Here is a 19,532-nt window from a genome sequence, read left to right as displayed (position 1 = left end):
TCACGGTGTCACAGTGCAGGCAGGGGTGCCATAGTGCAGGCAGGGTGTCATGGTGCAGGCAGGGTGCCATGGTGTCCCAGGACACAGCGCAGGCAGGGTGCCATGGTGTCCCAGGACACAGTGCAGGCAGGGGTGCCATGGTGTGCCAGGACACGGTGCAGGCAGGGTGCCACGATGTCCCGGTGCAGGCAGGGTGTGACGGTGCAGGCAGGGTGTCCCGGTGTCCCGGTGCAGGCAGGGTGTGACGGCGCAGGGAGGGTGTCCCGGTGTCCCGGCGCAGGCAGGGCGTCTCGGCGTCCCGGGACTCTCCCCGCGGGGCGCAGGGCCGCGCCTTCGGGCGCGCTCGGCCGTTTCCGTCAGCGCTCGGCAATCTCCGCCGCCGCTCGGGCGCCTCCGGCGGGGGCGGGGCCTGCCCGGCGGGGCGGGGCGCGGCGCTCGGCGCGGCGGGGCCCGTCCCGGCAGCAGTCGCGCCCGCCTCGGCCATGGCGTCCCCGTCGCGGCGGCTGCAGACGAAGCCGGTGATCACCTGCCTCAAGAGCGTCCTGCTCACCTACACCTTCGTCTTCTGGGTGAGCGCCGGCCCGAGGCCGCCCCGCCGCCTCCCGGCCCCGCCACGCGTCGCGGCCGCGCCGCCCTGTCGCGACAGTCGCGAGCCGCGGCGCCTTTCCCCTCTCCCCAGGTGTCGGGTATCGTGCTGCTGGCCGTGGGCGTCTGGGGCAGGGTGAGCCTGGCCGTCTACTTCTCCCTGCTGGACGAGAAGGCCACCAACGTCCCCTTCGTCCTGGTGGGTGCCGGCACCGTCGTCGTCCTCCTGGGCACCTTCGGCTGCTTCGCCACCTGCCGCGGCAGCACCTGGATGCTCAAGCTGGTGGGTGGCCCCGGGTGGGGCGGGATGGGGTCCCATCCCCGCCTGGCCTGTCCCGACCTGTCCCGACCCATCCTGACCCGTCCCGACCTGTCCCATCCTTCCTCGTCCTATCCCAACCCCATCCCATCCCATCCTACCCCATCCCATCCTTCCTCATCCCATCCCATCCTGACCCATCTCATCCCATCCCAACCCCATCCCGTCCCATCCTGACCCATCTTATCCCATCCCACCCCATCCCGTCCCATCCCACCCCAACCCCATCCCGACCTGTCCTGACCCATCTCATCCCTTCTCAACCCCATCCCATCCCACCCCATCTCGTCCCATCCTGCCCCATCCCACCCACCCCGTCCCATCCCGCCCTTTCTGCCTGCAGTACGCCATGCTCCTGTCCCTCATCTTCCTCATCGTCCTGGTGGCCGCCGTTGTGGGGTTCGTCTTCAGGCACGAGGTGAGTGTGGGCGGCCGCTGCTGTCCCCCGATGCTGCGGGGAGAGCTTGCTGCTGGGTTTAACCCAAGCGCAGTCGCAGATGTTGCTGGTGGGACAGAGGTGCTGCTGGGAGCAGTGCTTGGTTTAGCTAAAACGGGGTTAAAACGGCGCAAAGAGCAGCTTGGTCCCCCTAAGCACCCATAAGGTCCCCGTAAGCACCCATAAAGTCCCCATAAGGACCTTAGTCTGGGTGCAGGGCCTGCCCGGCACAGGACGCTGCCCCTCCACTAGAGCAGATGAAGCAGCCCTGGACTTTAATTTCTGGCTTTGGTCTGTCTCCTGCAATAATTTCTGTAATTAAAGCTCCTCTGAGGGTTCCTGCGCCGTGGAGCAGCCTGCGTGGGGGCAGCCGGCACCGCGCTGGCCCCTGTTATTAGGCGCGGCGGCATCCCTGCCAGCGCAGCGCATCCCAGCCTGCCCTTTCATACAGCGTTTCGTTGCCTGGCTGGCCGGGGCGATGTCCGCTGGCCACGGCCGGGGTCATGCCTGCCGTCGCCGAGAGGTGACTGACGCGGGACCGCGGGTCCCGAGGCGCGGGAGGGGACGGCGCCGCCGCAGAGACCTCTGTCTTGCAGATTAAGACGAACTTTGAGAGCAACCTCAACGTGGCCTTGAGGGACTACAACGTGACCGCGGATCAGCACAGCGAGGCCGTCGACACCATCCAGAGGACCGTGAGTGCCGCAGGCTGGCGTCTGGTGGGGGGGGGGGGACGGACACGCTCGCCTCGTCCCCTGGGACCTCTGGCGTCGGTGACATCCCCGTCATGGGGACGGGGGTCCTTCTGCACCATGGGCCTTTGGGTGTGGGGGGAGGTGCTGGGTGAGATGGGGGCAGTTCCTAGAGAGGTGAGGGCCGGGGAGCCGTGGGGGTGGTGGGGGGCTGGGGGTCGGTCCCCCGGCGTGGCCGTGCTCCCCGAACCTGCTTCCCCCTCCAGCTGCACTGCTGCGGGGTGCAGAACTACTCGGACTGGGAGAAGACCGAGTACTTCGCCCAGAGGGGCATCCCCCGGAGCTGCTGCAAGAGCCAGGACGACTGCTCGGAGGAGGATCTGAAAGACCCGAGCAAAGCCAAGCTGAAAGTCTTTGTGGATGTAAGTGAAGCTGGGAAAAATCCCCCTGCCAGTCCTGGAGGTGGGGAGGGCAGAGCTGGGTGGTGGCGAAGGGCTTGCCTTCCCCAGGAGGCTCGGAAGGAGAACTGCTCTAGGTGCGGCCTGGGGAATCCCCTGGGGTGGAGGCAGGGGAAGGGTGTGGAGCAACGAGCCCTGGTGTCTGAGGTCCTCCCGGCTCCTCCCTTGGAGGTCAGGGACCAGCCAGACCCAGGCGTTTGCGCCGGGGGCTGGAGAGCAGCTGAACAAGGAGCTCATTTCCCAGCAAAGTTCGTTTCGGCAGCGCTGACGTCTTCCGACAGCCGTGCAAAGTCCTGACGCGGCGCTGAGCGCGGGTGACCTCATCCGGCAGGGCCGTCTGGGTGATGCAAGGGACGTTCCTCTGATGAGTCACCTTGCTCAGCCCCACGCTCCCCTTGGGAGCAGCCCAAGGGCAGCTCCATGATAACGCAGGAGGGCGGCAGCCAGAAGCCCTTGGCATCTTCCCCCGGAGCTCTGGGGAGATGCCAGTTCCTGCTCTGGGCGGGTGGAAAGCACTGGACCCACGTGCTCGCTTTCCCTCCTCCGCAGGGTTGTTTTTTCCTGGTGACGTCAACCATGGAGTCCAAAATGAGCATTGTGGCTGGGATCTCCTTCGGCATCGCGTGCTTCCAGGTAACTCGCCCTGGCTGGCCGGCGCAGGGGTGCCGGGTGAAGCCGGCGTGTCTCGGGCCGTGTTTAACTGCTGCGCAGAGCCCGCGGTGTGTACAAAAGGCACGGCCCGCTGCAGCCGCGGAGGAGCAGCTGTTCTGCAGATTCCCCTTGGGTTGAATCTCGCCGCCGTGCCGCCTCCAGTCTCGTAACCCCGGGGCGGAAGCACCAGCTCCGTTTCCGGGAGCGCGGGCTGTTCGAGAAGAGCTCGCGTCTGAAACGACCGACTTTGAGAAAACCCAGACGGAGCCTGTGCCGCGCCGGGCGAGCTCCCGGCGTTTGCTGTTGCAGGGATCAAATCTCACCCTTCCTTTTCCCACCCACCGTCCTCCCTTTCGGTCAGGGAGGCGTTTTGGCGTCGGTTCTGCGCGGCTGAGGCCCCGTGAGCGCCCGTGGGGCACCGCTCGTGCCACCTCGCCCCGCCATCGCCGCCTCTGCCTCCCTCTCCCCCGCCGCTCCTTCGCTCTGTCCTGCCAGACGCTTCCCGTGGGATCGGCAGCGGCGTGCCTCATCCCGCCAGGAAGCGAGAGGCCCCTGCCCCCAGCTCCGCCGCCGCGGGCTCTCCCGAGGTGCCGAGGGTTTTCCGACGCGCCGTGGCGGGAGCGGCGGGATGCGCAGCCGGGCGGTGGAAGCTCGCCGGGCTCTCGGCGCCAGGCAGCCGCGGTCTGAGCTCGGCTGGGCTTCGCTTGGCAGGGGCTTGTATTCCCCCTCCCCTTCATCCGGCGCACGGGGGCCCCAGGGCTGACTGCACCAGTGCGGGGAGAAGGATCCCCACCAAGATATTCCTCCCGTAACGGCCGCCTCGCCGTGCGTTTCGCACTGGACTGGGGGAGAGGCGGGAGCCGACAGCTCCTGGCTGCAGCTCGTGCTGCCGGCAGAGCCGCAGCCGCTCCGCGGTGCCCAGCCGCTCACCCTGCTCTGCTCCTCGCTTGGGCTGTGCCGGCCGCGGGGTCACCGAGACGCGACCGACACGCCGACGGCGAGCTGCGTGCTGCCAGCTGCGCTGTTGCCTCGGCTGATGCCAGGCTTGGGACTTGTCACTGCTCCTGGCTTTTGTCGCTCTTTCGACACGCCTTGCTGCGCGGTGCGGCCGGCGGGGACCCGCCGTGCAAATGTGCCCCTGGTTTGGCTGGCGGAGGTCAAACTCCTGCACGTTCTGGCCCGAAATGTCTGCGCGGGGGCTGGGGGGCCGCGTTGTGATAACGGCAGCGCGTCCTTCGGATGCTGCTGCGAAAACAGCAGCCTTGCTTCCCCGCCGTCCTTGCGAGAGGGAGAGGCGGCTGCTGTTCTCTGGTGGCCGTGTAATTGGCTGTGACGCTCCTGATAGCTGTGTAATCTGCAGAATTACCGTAGAACAGGAGATGCTTCGTGAAGCAAAATGTCACGGGACAGGATGCAGAGCATCTCTTGCGAGGAGCTTGTTTGGCTGATGCCTGCCAGGAGGTTGAGGGAGGTTCTCCTTCCCCTCTACTCTGCCATAGTGAGGCCTCATCTGCAGTGCTGTGTCCAGTTCTGGGCTCCCCAGTTCATGAAAGATGAGGAGTTACTGGAGAGAGTCCAGTGGAGGGCTACAAGGATGGTGAGGGGACTGGAGCATCTCTCCTGTGAGGAGAGGCTGAGGGAGCTGGGCTTGTTCAGCCTGAAGAAGAGAAGGCTGAGAGGGGACCTTAGAAATGTTTACAAATATCTGCAGTGTGGGTGTCAGGAGGATGGGGCCAAGCTCTTTTCAGTGGTGCCCAGCGACAGGACAAGGGGCAATGGGAACAAACTGAAGCAGAGGAAGTTCCGTCTGAACATGAGGAAGAACTTCTTCCCTCTGAGGGTGACGGAGCCCTGGAACAGGCTGCCCAGGGAGGGTGTGGAGTCTCCTTCTCTGGAGATATTCCAGCCCTGCCTGGACGCGGTGCTGTGCAGCTTACTGTAGGTGACCCTGCTTCGGCAGGGGGGTTGGACTGGGTGACCCACAGAGGTCCTTTCCAACCCCCACCATTCTGTCATTCTGTGATTCTGTGATCCTCTGCTTCAGCCTCCCTCGGTTACTCCGAAGCAGGGCACGGAGCGCCGTTCGTCTTTGGATTTTTTAAAACTGGTGCTTTGGAGCAATGTGTCAGGCTTTCCCCCCAAAACACCACATCCCGGTTTTAGCTACCTCTGATGCGTGGTTTGTGTTTTTTTTTTTTCTTTTTCAGTTGGTTGGCATCATTCTCGCCTGCTGCCTGTCCCAGTACATCACGAACAATCAGTACGAGATGGTGTAGCTGGTCCCCAGCACGCCGTGGCTGTGGCCAGGTACGTCTGTGCAGCGACGTGAGCTCGGTGGGCTGCCGCTGCCTCCCTGCCTGCGGCCCCGTCGCCCCTGGGGCACAGGGTACCGCTTCTGGGGGCGTGCGGGTGTAGAGGGCACCTGCAGGACCGTGTCTGCTACGTCACCGTAAGCTGTGTATAAATCCAGCCTTGTCTGTTAACGCTTCGTCCTGTGCCTTGCAGGGTGTGTTCTGCGTGGCCAGGGAGGATGCCACCGCCTCCAGTTTCCCTCGTGAAATCTTGCTTTGAACTGACTGATCTTCTTCTCAACTAGCTCGTAGAAACGAGCGCAGCAGCTGTCCTGGTGCGCTCGGGGACTTGTCCTGACACTACTCCGCTGTGCCACTGCGTGGGATAATTAGTGTAGCTGCGGTGGTTACAGCAAGCGCGCTCCTCCGGGCGCCGCGGGCCCCGGCTCTGTCCTCGGCAGCACGCTCGTGTGCCGTGCCGTGCCGTGCCGAACCGACCGTGCCGACGGCCTCACGGGAATCCCAGCGCTCACCTTCAGTGCCTCCGTCGGGAAAGCGGTGCTTCCCCTCGTCTCTGGCAGCCCCTCGGCGTGCCCTCGCTCTCCGGACGCGGTTGCTCTCGAGACGGGGCCGTTGCCCTGTTACGACACGGCCCTGCCTGCCTGAAGCCCTTGGCTCAGCAAGGTCTCGGCTTGTTGCCAAGCTCCCTCTCATCCCTGCCCTGGGTTTTATATACTTTTTTATAGTTGTACTTTTTAAAGTACAGGCTGTAGTGACTCTGTGTAAGCTGTAGTGAGGTTTGGTGATGTAGCTCCTGGTGCCTTTACCTTGGTAGGTGTCCTTGCACCGAATCAGCTGTGACTTGATTGTCAGTATTATATGCTGCTTTGACTCGTTTTGTGTATCGAGTAGAACTCTTTTGTCCTGAAACACAATAAACATTAAGATATTTTACTCTATGAAACTGCCTTGGCTTTTCATTTCCTAGAAATTCCTCTGCTGGAGTTGCTGCAAAGAGCAGCAGACCCCCCCGGGGAGGTAATCCGCTCGCCCCGGGCCGGCCGGTAACCTCTGGACCACTGCAGCTGGCGTTTCTGCAGCGCTCACCGGTGCACTTGTGCTTGCAAATACCTGCTCTAGGGGAATTTTCTTCCTACAGCGGTTGTGTAACGGCGCTGAAGCAGAAGGCCTGGAGCATCCCAGCCCAGGGGCTGGGTGGACGAGTTCAGCCCCACGCAAACGCGGGCATCCTCTGCCAGCTCGCTCGGGGCCGAGGGCAGGGCAGCGCTGCTGGGGCTGCCCACGTCCCCGGCCTCTCCCCGGGGCGAGAAACGCGGAGTTAGGCTTTGGTGTTGGTTTGGTCCTGCTGGGCTGTTGCGTCGGGACGCCTTCGCCTTGCTGAGCGTGGTGCTGCAGCGGTGCCGTGAAGCTCCTCTCCCGCCCAGCTTGGGGGATTTTTGAGTCTCAAGCACCAAACGCGCAAGGGCTGTGGCTCGGAGCCGCCGGCCGGCTGCCGGGGCTGCCGCTGCGGGGCAGGAGGCGGGTGTGAAAGGATGGTTTAAGCCGTGGGTAGGAGTGGTGGCCCTTCGTCAGGATAAACGCTGCTCCGATGCCGGGTGAGCTGCTCAACCAAACCGCCCCGTGGCGCGGCACATCGCCAGGTACGGCGCGGCGTGGCTGCTGACGGAGGAACCCGAAGGGGAACACCCAAACCCTGACGCTGCGTTTAACCCGGGCGGGTAAATCAGGCTTGTAAGTGCCTGGCTGGCTGAAAGCCTCCGGGTCGGGACGGCGAGTCAGAGTGTGTCAGAGCACGGAAACTGGGGTGGAGAGACGGCTGACAGCAATTCATGGGTGGGTGGAGACGGAGCAGGGACACGAGAGAAGCAGGCCCGGGTTTGGATAAACCCGTCTTCACCAGAAAGCCTGCGCAGAGGGAAGCGACCCCGCGCTGCCTCGCCCCTGCCTTCCTTCCCGGGCGGGCGGCGGAGGCGATGCCGGGTGGGAATGGTGCTGGCAGAGGGTGGCACGGGGAGCCCGAGGGTTTCTGAGCTGATGTGGGAAAACCAGCACTGACTGTTTGTCCATCCCAGCCTGAGAAGCATGGACACTCGCGGCATGGTGGCCATCAGAAGATCTTACCTCGTTACATAGTGCTTCAGTAGACACCTTGCTTTATCTGGAGAGACACCAGTGATGTCCTGGAGGTACGGGCAAGCGCTGGGGGAGATGCCAGGCGGACCTGGGACACCACTGTCCTGGCAAAGGTGTTCAATGTGCCTTGGTGACCCGGCCGGAGCCACCGAGCCAGGACACAAGCACCGCTGGCTGGACCCAGGGCTCCGAGTTCCTGCAGCAGCTGTGGCCGGGTGGGTGTCACACGTCCCCGCCATGTCTGAACATCCCCTCTCAGGGGGAGAAATGTCTCAGGGGACTTGTCAGAAACACCTGGTGTCCCCAAGGCTGGCTGGTGTCTCTTGGGATGCCGCGCGGGGAGCTCTGCTGCACTGTGCTCCCGGCAGCTCCCGGTGTTTGAACCACGTTGTCGGCACGGCTGTGAGCAGGGATGGAGGGAGCTGCCCTGAGAACATGCTCACGTCCCCATGGGAGTCACGGGGACGCGTGGAGGGCCCGGCAGCCCTGGGGACACCCTGGCCAGCACCCGGCGCGGTGGAGGTGAGCAGAGCCCGACCCTCTGCCCCCTCCTCTGCACGCACGGCTGGGCAGAAAGGACCCAGCCATGGCAGCATGTCACCCTCGGTGACACCAAGGGGGATTTGCCTGGTGACACCCGCCGATGTCAAATCTCCTTGGCAGCAGCTGGCTCCCTGGGACGAGAGCTGGAAGCGGGGGTCTGGCCTGAGCACCGAGGCCACGAGCAGGGGATTTTGGCCGCCAGCCCTCGGCACTGCTGCAGGCAGTGTCCTGCTCAGGGCGGCTGCAGTGTCAAGGACTTTTTTTGCCTCCTGCGGCTCAAGTTTTGCACATTTGTTGGTCACAAGGCTAGGGACAGCTGATGGCACTTGGGGTCCTCTGTGCTGCCGCTCCCTCCGGCTGTGGCTGCCCGGTCCCCCGTGTGCTCCTTGCGCCTTGCCCACACACTGCTGTGCTGCACGTCGCTCCCGGGGACGGGTGCCACCCCTGAGCTGTCACTAATAGCTACCGAGCGCGTCAGGGCACGCCGGAGCAGAGGGCTGGGATGTGCTGAACAACTACCGGCATCGTCAGGGAGCAAATTAGGGACCTCTGCACGTTCCCAGCGAGGCGAGCGCCGGCAGTCCCGGTACCTGAGTTATGGATGCTGGTGACGAGGCAGCCGTGCAATTAGATCACTTCTCAGACCCATTAAGCATCACAGACCGAGACTAAACGACTTTCCATTTTCTTTGCAATCGCTCATACAAGACATTTATTGTTTGCCTCTTGCTGCTCAGCGTGGCGACGATGCGCTCGAGCACGGCCTCCCCCAGCAGCGCAGGGTGCGGGAGGGGGACAGGCGACGCGTGCTCGGTGACGGTGCCGCGGCCCGCGGGCTTGCATGCCCGCCGGCAATCAAGCAGGTGAAGATCCACACTTCAGCTGCGTCGAGGTGCATCCAGATGGGTGCCGACGCGGGAGGAGGGTGCAGGACAGCACCCGAGCACTGGGTACTACACCCTGCCCAGCATCCGCGCGATCCACCAGTTGCAGGGCATGATGATGCGGCAGATGACCCTCCCGCCCTGGTAGCAGTACGGGTAGGGGTAGTAGCCCAGGAGGGGCTCGCAGACCCGCCGGCAGTAGCGGTTGGCTCGGCGGCATTGGGCGCAGCAGTAGCCTTGCTCATCCCACGAGGGGTGGAACTCCAGCCCGTTCTCCGACTGCCAGGAAAAGCCAGCATCAGCTCAGCAAGGGGGATGCGTGGCCAAGGCACCCCGGGAACATGGTCAGGAGACCCCAGGAGCATAGAGAGGACGTCCTGGGAGGGCAGCCTGGGCACCCCAGGAGCATAGGCAGAGCACCCTAGGAACATGGCCAGGGCACCCCAGGAGCTTGGACAGGGCACTTCAGAAGCATGGACAGGACATCCCAAGGAGCACAACCAGGACACCCCAGGAACACAACCAGGACCCCCCAGGACCATGACCAGGGCACCCCAGGAATATGGAGAAGACAGCAGCCTGGGCACCCCAGAAGCATGGCCGGGGCACCCCAGAAGCATGGACTGGACTTCCTAAGGAGCACAGCCAGGGCTCCCCAGGAATACAACCAGGATACCCCTGGAATATGGAGAAGACAGCAGCCTGGGCACCCCAGAAGCATGGCCGGGGCACCCCAGAAGCATGGACTGGACTTCCTAAGGAGCACAGCCAGGGCTCCCCAGGAATACAACCAGGATACCCCTGGAGTACAGCCAGGACGCCCTGGGACCATGGCCAGGACACCCTAGGAACATGGCCAGGACACCCCAGGAGTGTGATCAGGTGACCAGATTAAACCATGGCCAGGTTACCCCAGCGTGTGATTCCCCTCACTCACGTAGTCGTTGACGGGCAGATCCTCTTCGGTGAGCTGCCGTGCCCGACGCTTGGGCCCTGGCTGCGCATTCTTCTCTACCTCATGTTCACTCCCCCTGTCCAACCAGCTCTGGTCGTCTACGAGTAGCTCAGGGTCTTCTTCTTCTGCCCCTTCAAGGCTGACCAGCTCAGGAGCTGCAGGAAGAGCCCAAACGTTGGTGTCAACAGCCAGGGAGCAAGGGGACAAATGCACAGCAAGCATTAATGTCTCTACCAAAATTTGGTGCCAAGGTATAAGAGCCCTCCAGCAGAACAGCTGTACTCCGTTGCCTCCTGCTCTTACCAACCCTAGAAGAAGGGCTGTAGGAGATGATATGGCAGGAGGAGAGGGTAGAGGAGACACGGCCCGTCTTCCTGCCCCATGCTGATGGGTGGTGTTGGGGAAGCGTGTCCTCGTGGTGGGCTCTGCTGCTGTCGGGGGGATTTTTAGAGACGCAGCAAAGCGACACAATTTGGGGCAGATTAGAGCCAGCTACAGCATCCATGGCTTAGGTAAGAGCCACAGTGATGCTAATGTCCTTCACTGAAACTCAGCTGCAGGTGGGGTCTAACAGGGGGGTCCCAGGAAGGGGAAAGGGGACAGCAGCGGGGACAACAGCTTCTCTCTGCGTTGGGGATCTCTGATGCCCACTTCCTCCTGGGACCATTGATGGCCGTGAGCTGACTGGTACCCGTGGGGGACGAGATGTGCCTCTGCGGCTGCAGAGCAGCGGGATTTTTCTTGGAAGGGGTTTTTAAACTAGCTCACTCGGATAGAAGTGGGTTAGAGAGAGCGGGTAATTACGCCGGTGGATCTGAGAGGCCACAACCTCTGCGAGGGCCGTGTAGCGAGCAGCTGGAGGTGGCAACCCCATTGTGTGATTTAGATGCAGACGTCTGCTCATGCGGTGATGAGAATTTAGGCGTCCCAGTTTCCAGCAGCATTGGCTTCTTTGCAGTTAAAAAGGGTTTGGGGATATTTTTTTTTGCCGTGTTATGAGGAGGGTGGCTGCTCTGCAAAGTGCAGGGCGGCGGGGAGCCGGCAGAGACAAGCGCTTTGCAGAGAGAAACTTCAGCCCCTGCTGTTGCATTGGCCATGTTCTCTCATGGTTGTGGCCAGCATTGTGTTCGTGTCTGAGATGTACAATGAGGCTGCAGAAATGGGTTCCCACCACACTGCACTGGGGCAAATGGCAGAGGGGACATGGGTGGGTGGCAGGGCTGGTCCCGGTGCAGGGACTCACGAGCACTTCAGGTAGGAGGTGGCTTCTTGTACCTGCTATCGGTGTGGGGTGGATCCAGTAGATGGTCACATTTCTGCAGATGTCAAAAATTTTGGAGCTCTTCAGGAACTCCTTGTTCTGAATGGGCTTTTCCCCAGGCACCCAGACCACGGACTGCTCAAAGTAGGTGGTCGTGATTTCTTCTCCCTGGAAGAAGAGTGAGATTTCACCCCAGCGTGGTGAGACACCCTGTCCCCACCGCTGGCTGCTTCTCCTACCCAGAGGCCCCTCTCCCCTCCCAGAAAGCAGCTGGACTGCTTCTGCCTTGGCTTGTGGTGCTCGCTGGGTGCACCTGGAACACCCCACTGGTCCTCACGGAGGGACACCCATTGTGAGCCTTGTCTTTCCAGCCCGCTCTCAGCCAACACCACCACTCTCTCTCCTCCCTCCGTTCATCGTGCTTCAAGAGCCTTCTCCTGTGCAGTCCCCACCATCTGGAAGAGCCTTCTGGAGTGCCCCAGCTCATTTAAAACCCAAGATTAAAACATCTCCTCTCTGCTTTGCTCCTACTACTTAATTTCTCTCTCCTTCTGCTACTGATTTTCTGATCGAACACTTTAATTTATTCCTCGCAGAAATTCCTTGCACGGCCGTATTCTGTAATTTATACCACATGTCTCTGCCACTGCATTAGTCCGTGTGGTGTTTTGGCAGGCGCTTAGGGAGGGAGATGTATAACGATTATTGGATGGGTCTGTGCTGAGCTATCTGCCAAGGCAGTCTTGTGTATGTTCGTGGTGGTAGCCCATAGACAAACCTGGCAAACGGCATTTTTCTCTCCAGAAGGCGTCTGGAGCTGTATTTATCTTTCATAGAGCTTTTCTTTATGTCTTTGGGAAGTCTTAGGAAAGAGCCAGCACAACCTGACCCAGTCTGAGTCATCTTCAGGGTCTCTGCCGAAAGCTGCGGGGTTGGGAAGAAGCTGCCTGAAGGACCTAGCAGCACACAGGCTCTGGGAGGAGATGACTGGAGCTTAAAACTACATTTATCTCATTGGGTTTTACATTTCAGCTCTCTACCTGGGGCTATGTTCTGCTAAAGCCTGGGAAGTCGTATCCCGTTTACAACGGCAGCCGAGAAGATCTATCAGCTTCTTACGGCATAATCAAAGAATTGATAGTCTGGGAATTTGGGTCGCGATTCAGGGAAACGTTTCTGCCCACGCTTTGTTTCAAGCACGTGTCCTGCTGGCGTTCTATCTGCAACGGCTTCCTTGCGGGGGATCCAGCCTGGTGACACCCTTTGCCTGGCAAAGGGGGAGGCGGGAGGGCTGTGCCACCGCCGAGGGCTCGGAGGTGGGGATGGGGACAGGGGACAACTGCTTTTGAGGGACTGAGCCATCACTCCAGGTCACGCTGTCAGAGAGGGCTTGAGATGTGGAGTCAAACACTTCTCTCCACGCAGCATGCAAAGCGTGAGACTGCGTGCAGCAGGATGTGGTGGGCAGAAGTCAAACGGGTGCAAGATGCTGCAGTGGGAGGAAGGTCCACGCAGGGCAGGGGGGTGGCCCCAGCCTGGCGCTTCCCACCTCCTAGGGCTGCACGCCAAGCGCTTGCTCAAATCGCATTTCTGAAACACGGCTGCTTTTTAAATTCATTACATCTGCCTCATTCTGCTGGAGAACACGAGGCTCAGATTTTGGAGAAAACAATTTGATTGACTTTTTGGTGCCCGCTAATCCTGAGCTGCCTTGCGACCTTTTGACTACAACAGGATTATTGTTCTTGATCTCTGGTATTGTGCCGAGAGGTTTTTGTCTGTCGGCTGTCTAATCCCATCGCTTCCCACTTGTTGTTTTCAGAAGCAATCCTCCAATATAAGATCATTTTATGAAGCGATCGCAACTCATTAATTCTTTATTGCAGAGTCTCCAGGAAGGCTGGAGCAGATGGGAGGGTGGTGGGGATGGCAGCCACGCTCCCAGCGCCAGGGAGAGGAGCGGGTTTTGCCGGGGGCAGAGGTTTCACCTACCTCAAGCTCAGGGATCTTGGCCTCTGTCGTCTCAGGTAGGACTTTAGTCTGAGTTTTGATGAAACATTTTTGAAGTCCCACGAAGAAGATGCCAGTTATTCCCTACAGCATCAAAACAAACACCAAAAAAGCAGTCAGGGCAGAGCAGGAGGACAAATAACTGCATCGCACCGAGGGTACAGCTGGATGGGGGTTTAGGTGTATTCTTCCTGTTGATGTTTTTGTGCAAACTGTTCAGCGGCGATGCTAAGATGTACTAACAGGTTCTCCTAGGGGATATTGCATTTTATGGTTTGGGAGAATTGGGCTTTTTACAAATATTTTAAGGCAGATAGTAATAAAATTTTACTTTGCTCCCTTCTCCTTGTAACTATCACGAGCTCTAGTTATCATAAATAAAAATAGGCAGAATAGCATCTGACCGTTATGGTTATATGAACATTCAGCCCCCAGTTCCTGCTAGGCTATTAGCTGAAAATTTTGCCATATGTCACTGCGCAAGGTATTTCCCTACAAATTTTAATTAGGTTTCAGAGAGAGCCTACAACATTGTCACGAGGTTTTAATGCTCTCCAGACAGACAAATGTACTGGGCTCGGATAGATTTATGATGATTGCGTTCCTTTGCAAGGGTAAATCCAATAACTAGGTCTCGCTTTTAAGACGTATTTCATTGGAACTGAACCATGCCACTATTAAATGTCGGTGGAAGCTTATGTAGATACACATCTCCTTTCCTTTGAGAGCATCCCCAGAGAGTCTGCCTCTGGGCATTGCTCTCCCCGACGCAGAAACAAATTGTCCTGGGGCTTGCTCCAGCCACCCTGCGAGGTCCTATGGGATCCTGCTGGTCCTGCTGCGAGGTGGCAGGCGGGTTCCCGGGGACAGACACTGCCGCACTCACGTTTTTGAAGTCATGGATCTCCAGGATTTCCTCACTGCCGTTCCCACTCCTGAAGGTCTCCGTCCTGGCCAGTGGGTCGATCTCCATCACAATCTTCTTCTTCTCGCCGTGGCTGAAGAACGTGTGCTCCATGTCGTAGACCTGCTAGGGCCAAAACCGCACAGGGGTTGGCTGAGCCCCGACCCGATTTCACGTGCCGGCCGGGGGGCAAGCGGGCTGGTGCTGGGTACCCTGCCACGGGGCCAGCTGCTTCCCCGCACCCCAGCTCGGAGCCAGGACAATCGTCCGTGTAGTGCGAGGAGAGGCAGCTCCCGGACATCGGGGCTGGGAAGCAGGGCAGCGTGGGGCCAGGCTGTGGGGGCACACGTGTGTCAAGCCTGGGAGAAGTTCCTCATCCCACGCTCGCACCAGGAGCTTTGCCATGGCTCAGCCTTTGCCGGCGTTTTCTGTGGCACGAGCCTGTTTACGTCCCAGGCTGGACTGAAGCCCTGAGACCAAAGGAACTCACTTTCCCCTGTCCCTGGCTGTCTTGCCCCATCACTGCATCCCTGCCTCACTCACTCCATCACTGTGTCCCTGGCTGGCTTGCCCCATCACTGCATCACTCACTCCATCACTGTGTCCCCGGCTTACTCGCTCCATCGTTGCATCCCCGGCTCGCTCGCTCCATCTCTGTGCCTTCTGTTTTTCCTGGAAAGGCGGAGGTAAAAGCCTCTCTCTGCCTGGAGGAGATCAGGGATTGCCTACGGATCAAAGACCTCCTCGAGGGCTGCTGAAGAGCTTCGGGGCGTAGCAGCCGGCTTCCCGGCGGCACTCATCCCTGCGGGGAGCCGGGGTGAGCAGCCCTCTTCTCCTCGCAGGTGCTCGCCGCACTCAGCCAGCCCGGCAGCCCTCCAGTCTCCACGGACGCCTGACCCTGAAAGGATGAGCAGTGGCAGATGCCGCTTGAAGCACAGAAATGATCCTGCTGGCACGGCGAGAGCTGGCGAGCCTTGGGGAGTCTCGCTTCCCAAATCAAACGGTGTCGTGCGGAAGCAAAGGACTTGTGCAAAAGCCCTCAGGTCCACAGGGCAGAGGGGAGTGATGGAGGCACGGGGATGGGAAAGGCCTGTTTGTCCCCTGGCACGGCCGTGGAGCCGGGGAAGGAGCACCCTGGCCCCGCAGCAATGCCCCTGCGGCCTCTGCCTGCAGTCCCAGCCTGAACCCCCTTCCGCAGCCGCCTGGTTCTTGCACGTCCCTCCCCGTCAGGGAGGGCGATTGCTCTTAGCAGTGTATTCAGCATCAGCATCGCCGTTTTGCAGCCGCTGGAGGAAGCCTGGGCGCAGAACGGGCCGTGGGTAACAGCCAGGTGCCTTTACCCCTGCTGAAAAGTTAGAAGAGCGATGTGCACCTTGGCAGCCATGAGCATCTCCTGCTAGTCGGCAGGAGGCTTTTATAAAGATATACGGCTGTCAGTGGGTTTTATGGTATGGAAAAAATAGTCTGCAGCCTAAAATGGCTGGAAGGCCGCTGGTTTGGACTGATAAAATGTGCATGGTGCTGTAAATCGTTTCTAGGAGGGTAGGATCCCGAGTGGCACCTTACCTTCGAGTGCCTCTCCATTTACGAAGAATTACTTTCGCCAGCGCAGTAGCCAGCTACCCCATTTGGGCTTGGCTGGCTCCGCGCTGCTCAGAGAGCTGTGAGATGCTTTATAGGGCTGAAAATGACACTCGCTCGCGAATTGCTGAAATATGTTCCTCGGCGAGGCCGCGACGAGCCCCTCGTTAGCTGACTCATCGCCTTCACTCGCCGGCGGTGCCGGCCAGAGCAGATGCTGCTGTGCAGAGGGCAGCGCCGTGTCCAAGGCCACCCCTCGGAGGAACAAGTCTGCTTTAAAGATTTCTTCCACTCTCCGGTTGCACAAAGGGAGCTTGAAGGGTTTTTTGTTCTTTAAAGAGCTTAATTCTCCTCGGTTTATATTTTTGAGCGTTAGGAACTTTCTGCCTCCCCCGTCCTGCCGTTCCCGGAGGTCTCCCGGGCCGGCCGGAGAAGCAGCTGCCCTGTGGCCGCAGAGGACGCGGCGATGCCGGACGCCGGGAGCATCGGCGTGCAGCTCCACCGCCCATCAGGCGTTGAGAAGGGCTTTCAGAAACGCCGACTGACTCCGTCCCCCGCCAGTGCCCACCGGTGAGGACGCCGAGGGCAGTGCTCTGGATAACCTTTCCGAGGCTGTGGCCATGGCTCTGCGACGCCGGCTTGGAGAAGATCTCCCCTCCGGGGGTTAACAGCCGCTTCCCCCCACGGCTGGCACGCACCCTGTTTTTCGAGGAACAGTAGAGACTTTATAACCGTCTTGGCAGGAGCCTGGAGGCACATATGGCTTTCATTGCTTTTTCTTTTCTTTTTGGGGGTGTTTATTTCTATTTGCTGATAAGAAGACAAAGTTTCCAGCGAGCGGGGTGCTTCCTCTGCCCGGCGGGAGGGCAGCCCGGTGGGGCTGGCGAGGCTCTGGCCTGGGGCTGGGAGGAGAGAGCAGATGCAGCCGTGGGAAGGAGGCCGCCTTGGCTGTGCACGGGAATCTTGGAAAAATTCTTCAGGGTCAGCAAAACCCGCCGGCAGCAGGGTGCAATCGGGGCCTCCTGCACGAGCATGGAAACTCACAGAGGAGGAGGATGAGGAGCACTGGGAAAGCCGTTGGCTTCAAGGTCAAGAGACTGGCTTGGGGTACGGGATGACAAAAAGTGGTTTTGGCAGAATTGCCAAGATCTTGGCCGGAGCGGGCGGAGATGCCGCCCCCGGCACGCTCGGTACTTACAGCAGCGTCCGTCTGGGGAGCTGGGAATAAACGAGCACAATCCAGTTAGCAGGAGCTCCTCCAAAAGCTAATCCGTCTCACCGTCCCCTCACATTGCAGACACATTAAAGCAAGAAATATAATCCATGACAATCAATCACCACTGCGTCCTGGCTTTCTCTCCTCTTTATGCGGTGGCATAATGACTTTTCCACCAGTTTCTGGCAAGATAATTGAAATGAAATGGAAAATATTTTCTTACTTGTCATAAAATTTGCTGCCGGTGAAATAGGAGTAACTTTAACTCTTCGTGGCGTAGCTCCCGTCCCCTGTAATTGTCAGCTGGGGAAAGAATGTGGTGACAGAGAAAAAGCCCAGCCTGTATAAAGTAAAAGCTAGTTATGAATAATACAAAGATTTTTAAGAGTCCCATGAATACTTGTGGTCTCAGAAAATGCATTTTGTAAAGTTGCCTGGGTTTTGGGGTGTAGTTAGAAGTTTCAGCGAGTCGGGGGGGAACAGCTCTGTCTGGGGAAGCGGCGCTCAGAAACGCGGGATCAGAGAGTTTTTACTTACTTTTCTGGCTGTTGGGTTCCAGAGATATTTGACACCGAAAAACATCAGAATAAGAGAAACGAGCAGCACGCCGAAGAGCAACCCGCAGACCCGGTATCTGGTGCAGGTCTTCTTTCGCGTCTTGGATGCTTCCGCCTAATTAAGGACAAACCAGCGACAGGCAGCGGTCGGCCGGCGGCTCGCGGAGGGACGGGGACGCGTGCACATCGGACATTTGTCATGCTGACCGGCTGCACGGTGGCAAAGCAAGCCACCAACTTACGTCCAGAAAGCGGCAGTCCTCTGGGCTCTCCCCTCCCATGGTCTCCTCCGTGTGCGAGGACGCCGAGCCCGCTCCGAGGTGGAGTTTTGGCGGCTCTGAGCTGCACATGTGGCGGGAAGGCTGGGTCGCTGCCGACCCCGTGACGGAGGCAGCCAGCTTTCCCCCGCAGCGTGCCGGGCCCCGGGCGCTCCCGCGGCGCTCGCTGCTTGCAGGGCGCGAGCAATCCCCACGCTTTTGGAGACGAGCCCGCACGAAGCTCTGCTGGTGGTGTCCATCGGCCGCGGTCAAGGTCCCAGATTTTCATTTAAAAGCTCCTGCCCTCTACATCTGCCCGTGCACTGGTGGCTGGAGGTGCCCAGGCTGTGCAAGGGTCCCCGCTGCCCCCTGGAGCACTGGGGACATGGGCACGGCTGCTTTTGGGGGGCTCCTCGGCTGCGCCCACGCATGCGGGGGCTGCTGCAGGGGGGCAGCCCGGGAGCTGCCGGTGGGGTGCCCGCGTGGCGGGGGGACACGGCGCGGTGGGAGGTGCGGGGGTGTGCGTGGGCACGGGTGTGTGTGCATACGCATGTGTGTGTGTGCGGGCACGTGTGCTCGTGTGTAGGCATGCGCGTGCACGTCTGCGTGTGTTCACGTGCAGGGGTGTGCGTGCGTGTGTGCACGCGCTCGCTGCAGCGCGGTGCGAAGCCCGAGCTCTCCCCACGCAGGGCTCCGGCATCCCGCACCCGCTGCGTGCAGAGCCTTGCCCCAGAGTCGGCCCAGCCAAGAATTTCCTGACTTTTTTTTTTCCTACTTTCAAAAATTTCCATTTGTTGAAATCGTCCCGTTTCTTCGTGGAAATGAACCCATCTTAAGCACGACTTCCAGAAATCCAGCGTGAAGTTTCTAGTCTGAACAGGATGAGGCTCCCCGGCGTAGGGGAGCTGGAATGCACTGTTTTTCCAAGCTGTTTACGCTCATAAAAACCCGGAGTGCATCATGCACTAATTAAAATTGCACTGAAAATAAAGGAAAATCGACGTCGAGTTTTGCTCAGGGTGAGCAATGGAGAAAGAAATTGCTTTTAGCGGGCCCGGCGCTGGCTTGCGAGCGTGTCGGGGCATCGCCGCCTGCATCCCGGGGGTAAATCCCAGCGGGATGGAAGCGGCCTTGCTGAATAGCTCAGGGACAGCGTTGTGTGTGTGCAGGGGTGCATGTGCTCTGGGGTGATTCGGCTCCCCGAGAAGGGGTCTGGGCTCCCTGGCCCCGGGGCGGCAGCAGCCCCTCGCCCCCAGCCCAGCAGCGGCCCCGGGGCCAGCTCCCCGTCCCTGCACTCGGCAGCGATCGGTGGGGAGGTGAAACACCCCAGGGATTTTTAATATTTGAGAGGCAAATAACAGAAGGGAATTGCATTGACGAGTGAAAGACAGCTGGTTATTTGCAGGAGAAAAATCGCTTTTTAATGGAAAGCAATCACAGGCAGCCTTTGAAAACATCTGAAAGATTCTGGAAATCTAAATGCAGCAAATCTGTGCAGGCTCCAGCTTTGGCTTTCTCCACTCTTCCACCAGAAAGTTTCACCTCCAAAGCTTTTGTTATTCACTAGAAGCTGAAGTATCTGAAAACATTTTCTTTTCTTGTCAAAATTACAGTTTCAGAGGAAAACTTTGGAGCAGCTCTGCTGAAAGACAGTGATGATTACAGGAAAGAATTACAGCAGTGCTGTTAAGCAGACATAATTGATCAGCGTAGCAGCGATCTTCACAATATCCCCCACTCCAGGCACAGGAAACACTGCAAATACCACTCATAAACCA

The 19,532-nt window shown here is 59.5% G+C and overlaps 2 protein-coding genes across 2 annotated transcripts; one reads left to right on the top strand and one right to left on the bottom strand.

The window, feature by feature from the left end:
• The first annotated feature begins 430 nt into the window (after positions 1 to 430).
• TSPAN6 (tetraspanin 6) lies at positions 431 to 6,396 on the top strand. Its single transcript, XM_075435796.1, has 8 exons — positions 431 to 569; positions 680 to 868; positions 1,248 to 1,322; positions 1,937 to 2,035; positions 2,299 to 2,454; positions 3,040 to 3,123; positions 5,349 to 5,448; positions 5,647 to 6,396. The coding sequence occupies exons 1-7, from the start codon at positions 483 to 485 to the stop codon at positions 5,415 to 5,417; spliced, it is 759 nt and encodes a 252-aa protein (XP_075291911.1). The 5' UTR covers positions 431 to 482; the 3' UTR covers positions 5,418 to 5,448; positions 5,647 to 6,396.
• A 2,686-nt stretch (positions 6,397 to 9,082) lies between these two features.
• On the bottom strand, positions 9,083 to 17,793 carry TNMD (tenomodulin). Its single transcript, XM_009937161.2, has 7 exons — positions 17,740 to 17,793; positions 17,478 to 17,612; positions 14,126 to 14,266; positions 13,222 to 13,323; positions 11,244 to 11,397; positions 9,951 to 10,123; positions 9,083 to 9,292 (listed from the first exon to the last, which is right to left on the bottom strand). The coding sequence occupies exons 1-7, from the start codon at positions 17,776 to 17,778 to the stop codon at positions 9,083 to 9,085; spliced, it is 954 nt and encodes a 317-aa protein (XP_009935463.2). The 5' UTR covers positions 17,779 to 17,793.
• Between the last annotated feature and the right edge of the window lie 1,739 nt (positions 17,794 to 19,532).

This window comes from Opisthocomus hoazin, chromosome 14 (genome assembly GCF_030867145.1).
Source record: "Opisthocomus hoazin isolate bOpiHoa1 chromosome 14, bOpiHoa1.hap1, whole genome shotgun sequence".
In the NCBI taxonomy this organism is placed as follows: domain Eukaryota; kingdom Metazoa; phylum Chordata; class Aves; order Opisthocomiformes; family Opisthocomidae; genus Opisthocomus; species Opisthocomus hoazin.
The sequence above is the reverse complement of the archived record's forward strand: the minus strand, read 5'-3'. Positions and strand labels throughout refer to the sequence as shown.

Bases quoted from the DNA above. Each gene is read 5' to 3' on its own strand.
- TSPAN6 (XM_075435796.1), top strand. From the start codon at position 483: ATGGCGTCCCCGTCGCGGCGGCTGCAGACGAAGCCGGTGATCACCTGC. The intron at 570-679 runs GTGAGCGCCGGC...CCCTCTCCCCAG, and splicing joins CCTACACCTTCGTCTTCTGG to GTGTCGGGTATCGTGCTGCT. The intron at 1,323-1,936 runs GTGAGTGTGGGC...TCTGTCTTGCAG, and splicing joins GGTTCGTCTTCAGGCACGAG to ATTAAGACGAACTTTGAGAG.
- TNMD (XM_009937161.2), bottom strand. From the start codon at position 17,778: ATGGGAGGGGAGAGCCCAGAGGACTGCCGCTTTCTGGAC. The intron at 17,613-17,739 runs GTAAGTTGGTGG...GTCCTTAATTAG, and splicing joins AGGACTGCCGCTTTCTGGAC to GCGGAAGCATCCAAGACGCG. The intron at 14,267-17,477 runs GTAAGTAAAAAC...TGGCCCTAGCAG, and splicing joins GGAACCCAACAGCCAGAAAA to GTCTACGACATGGAGCACAC.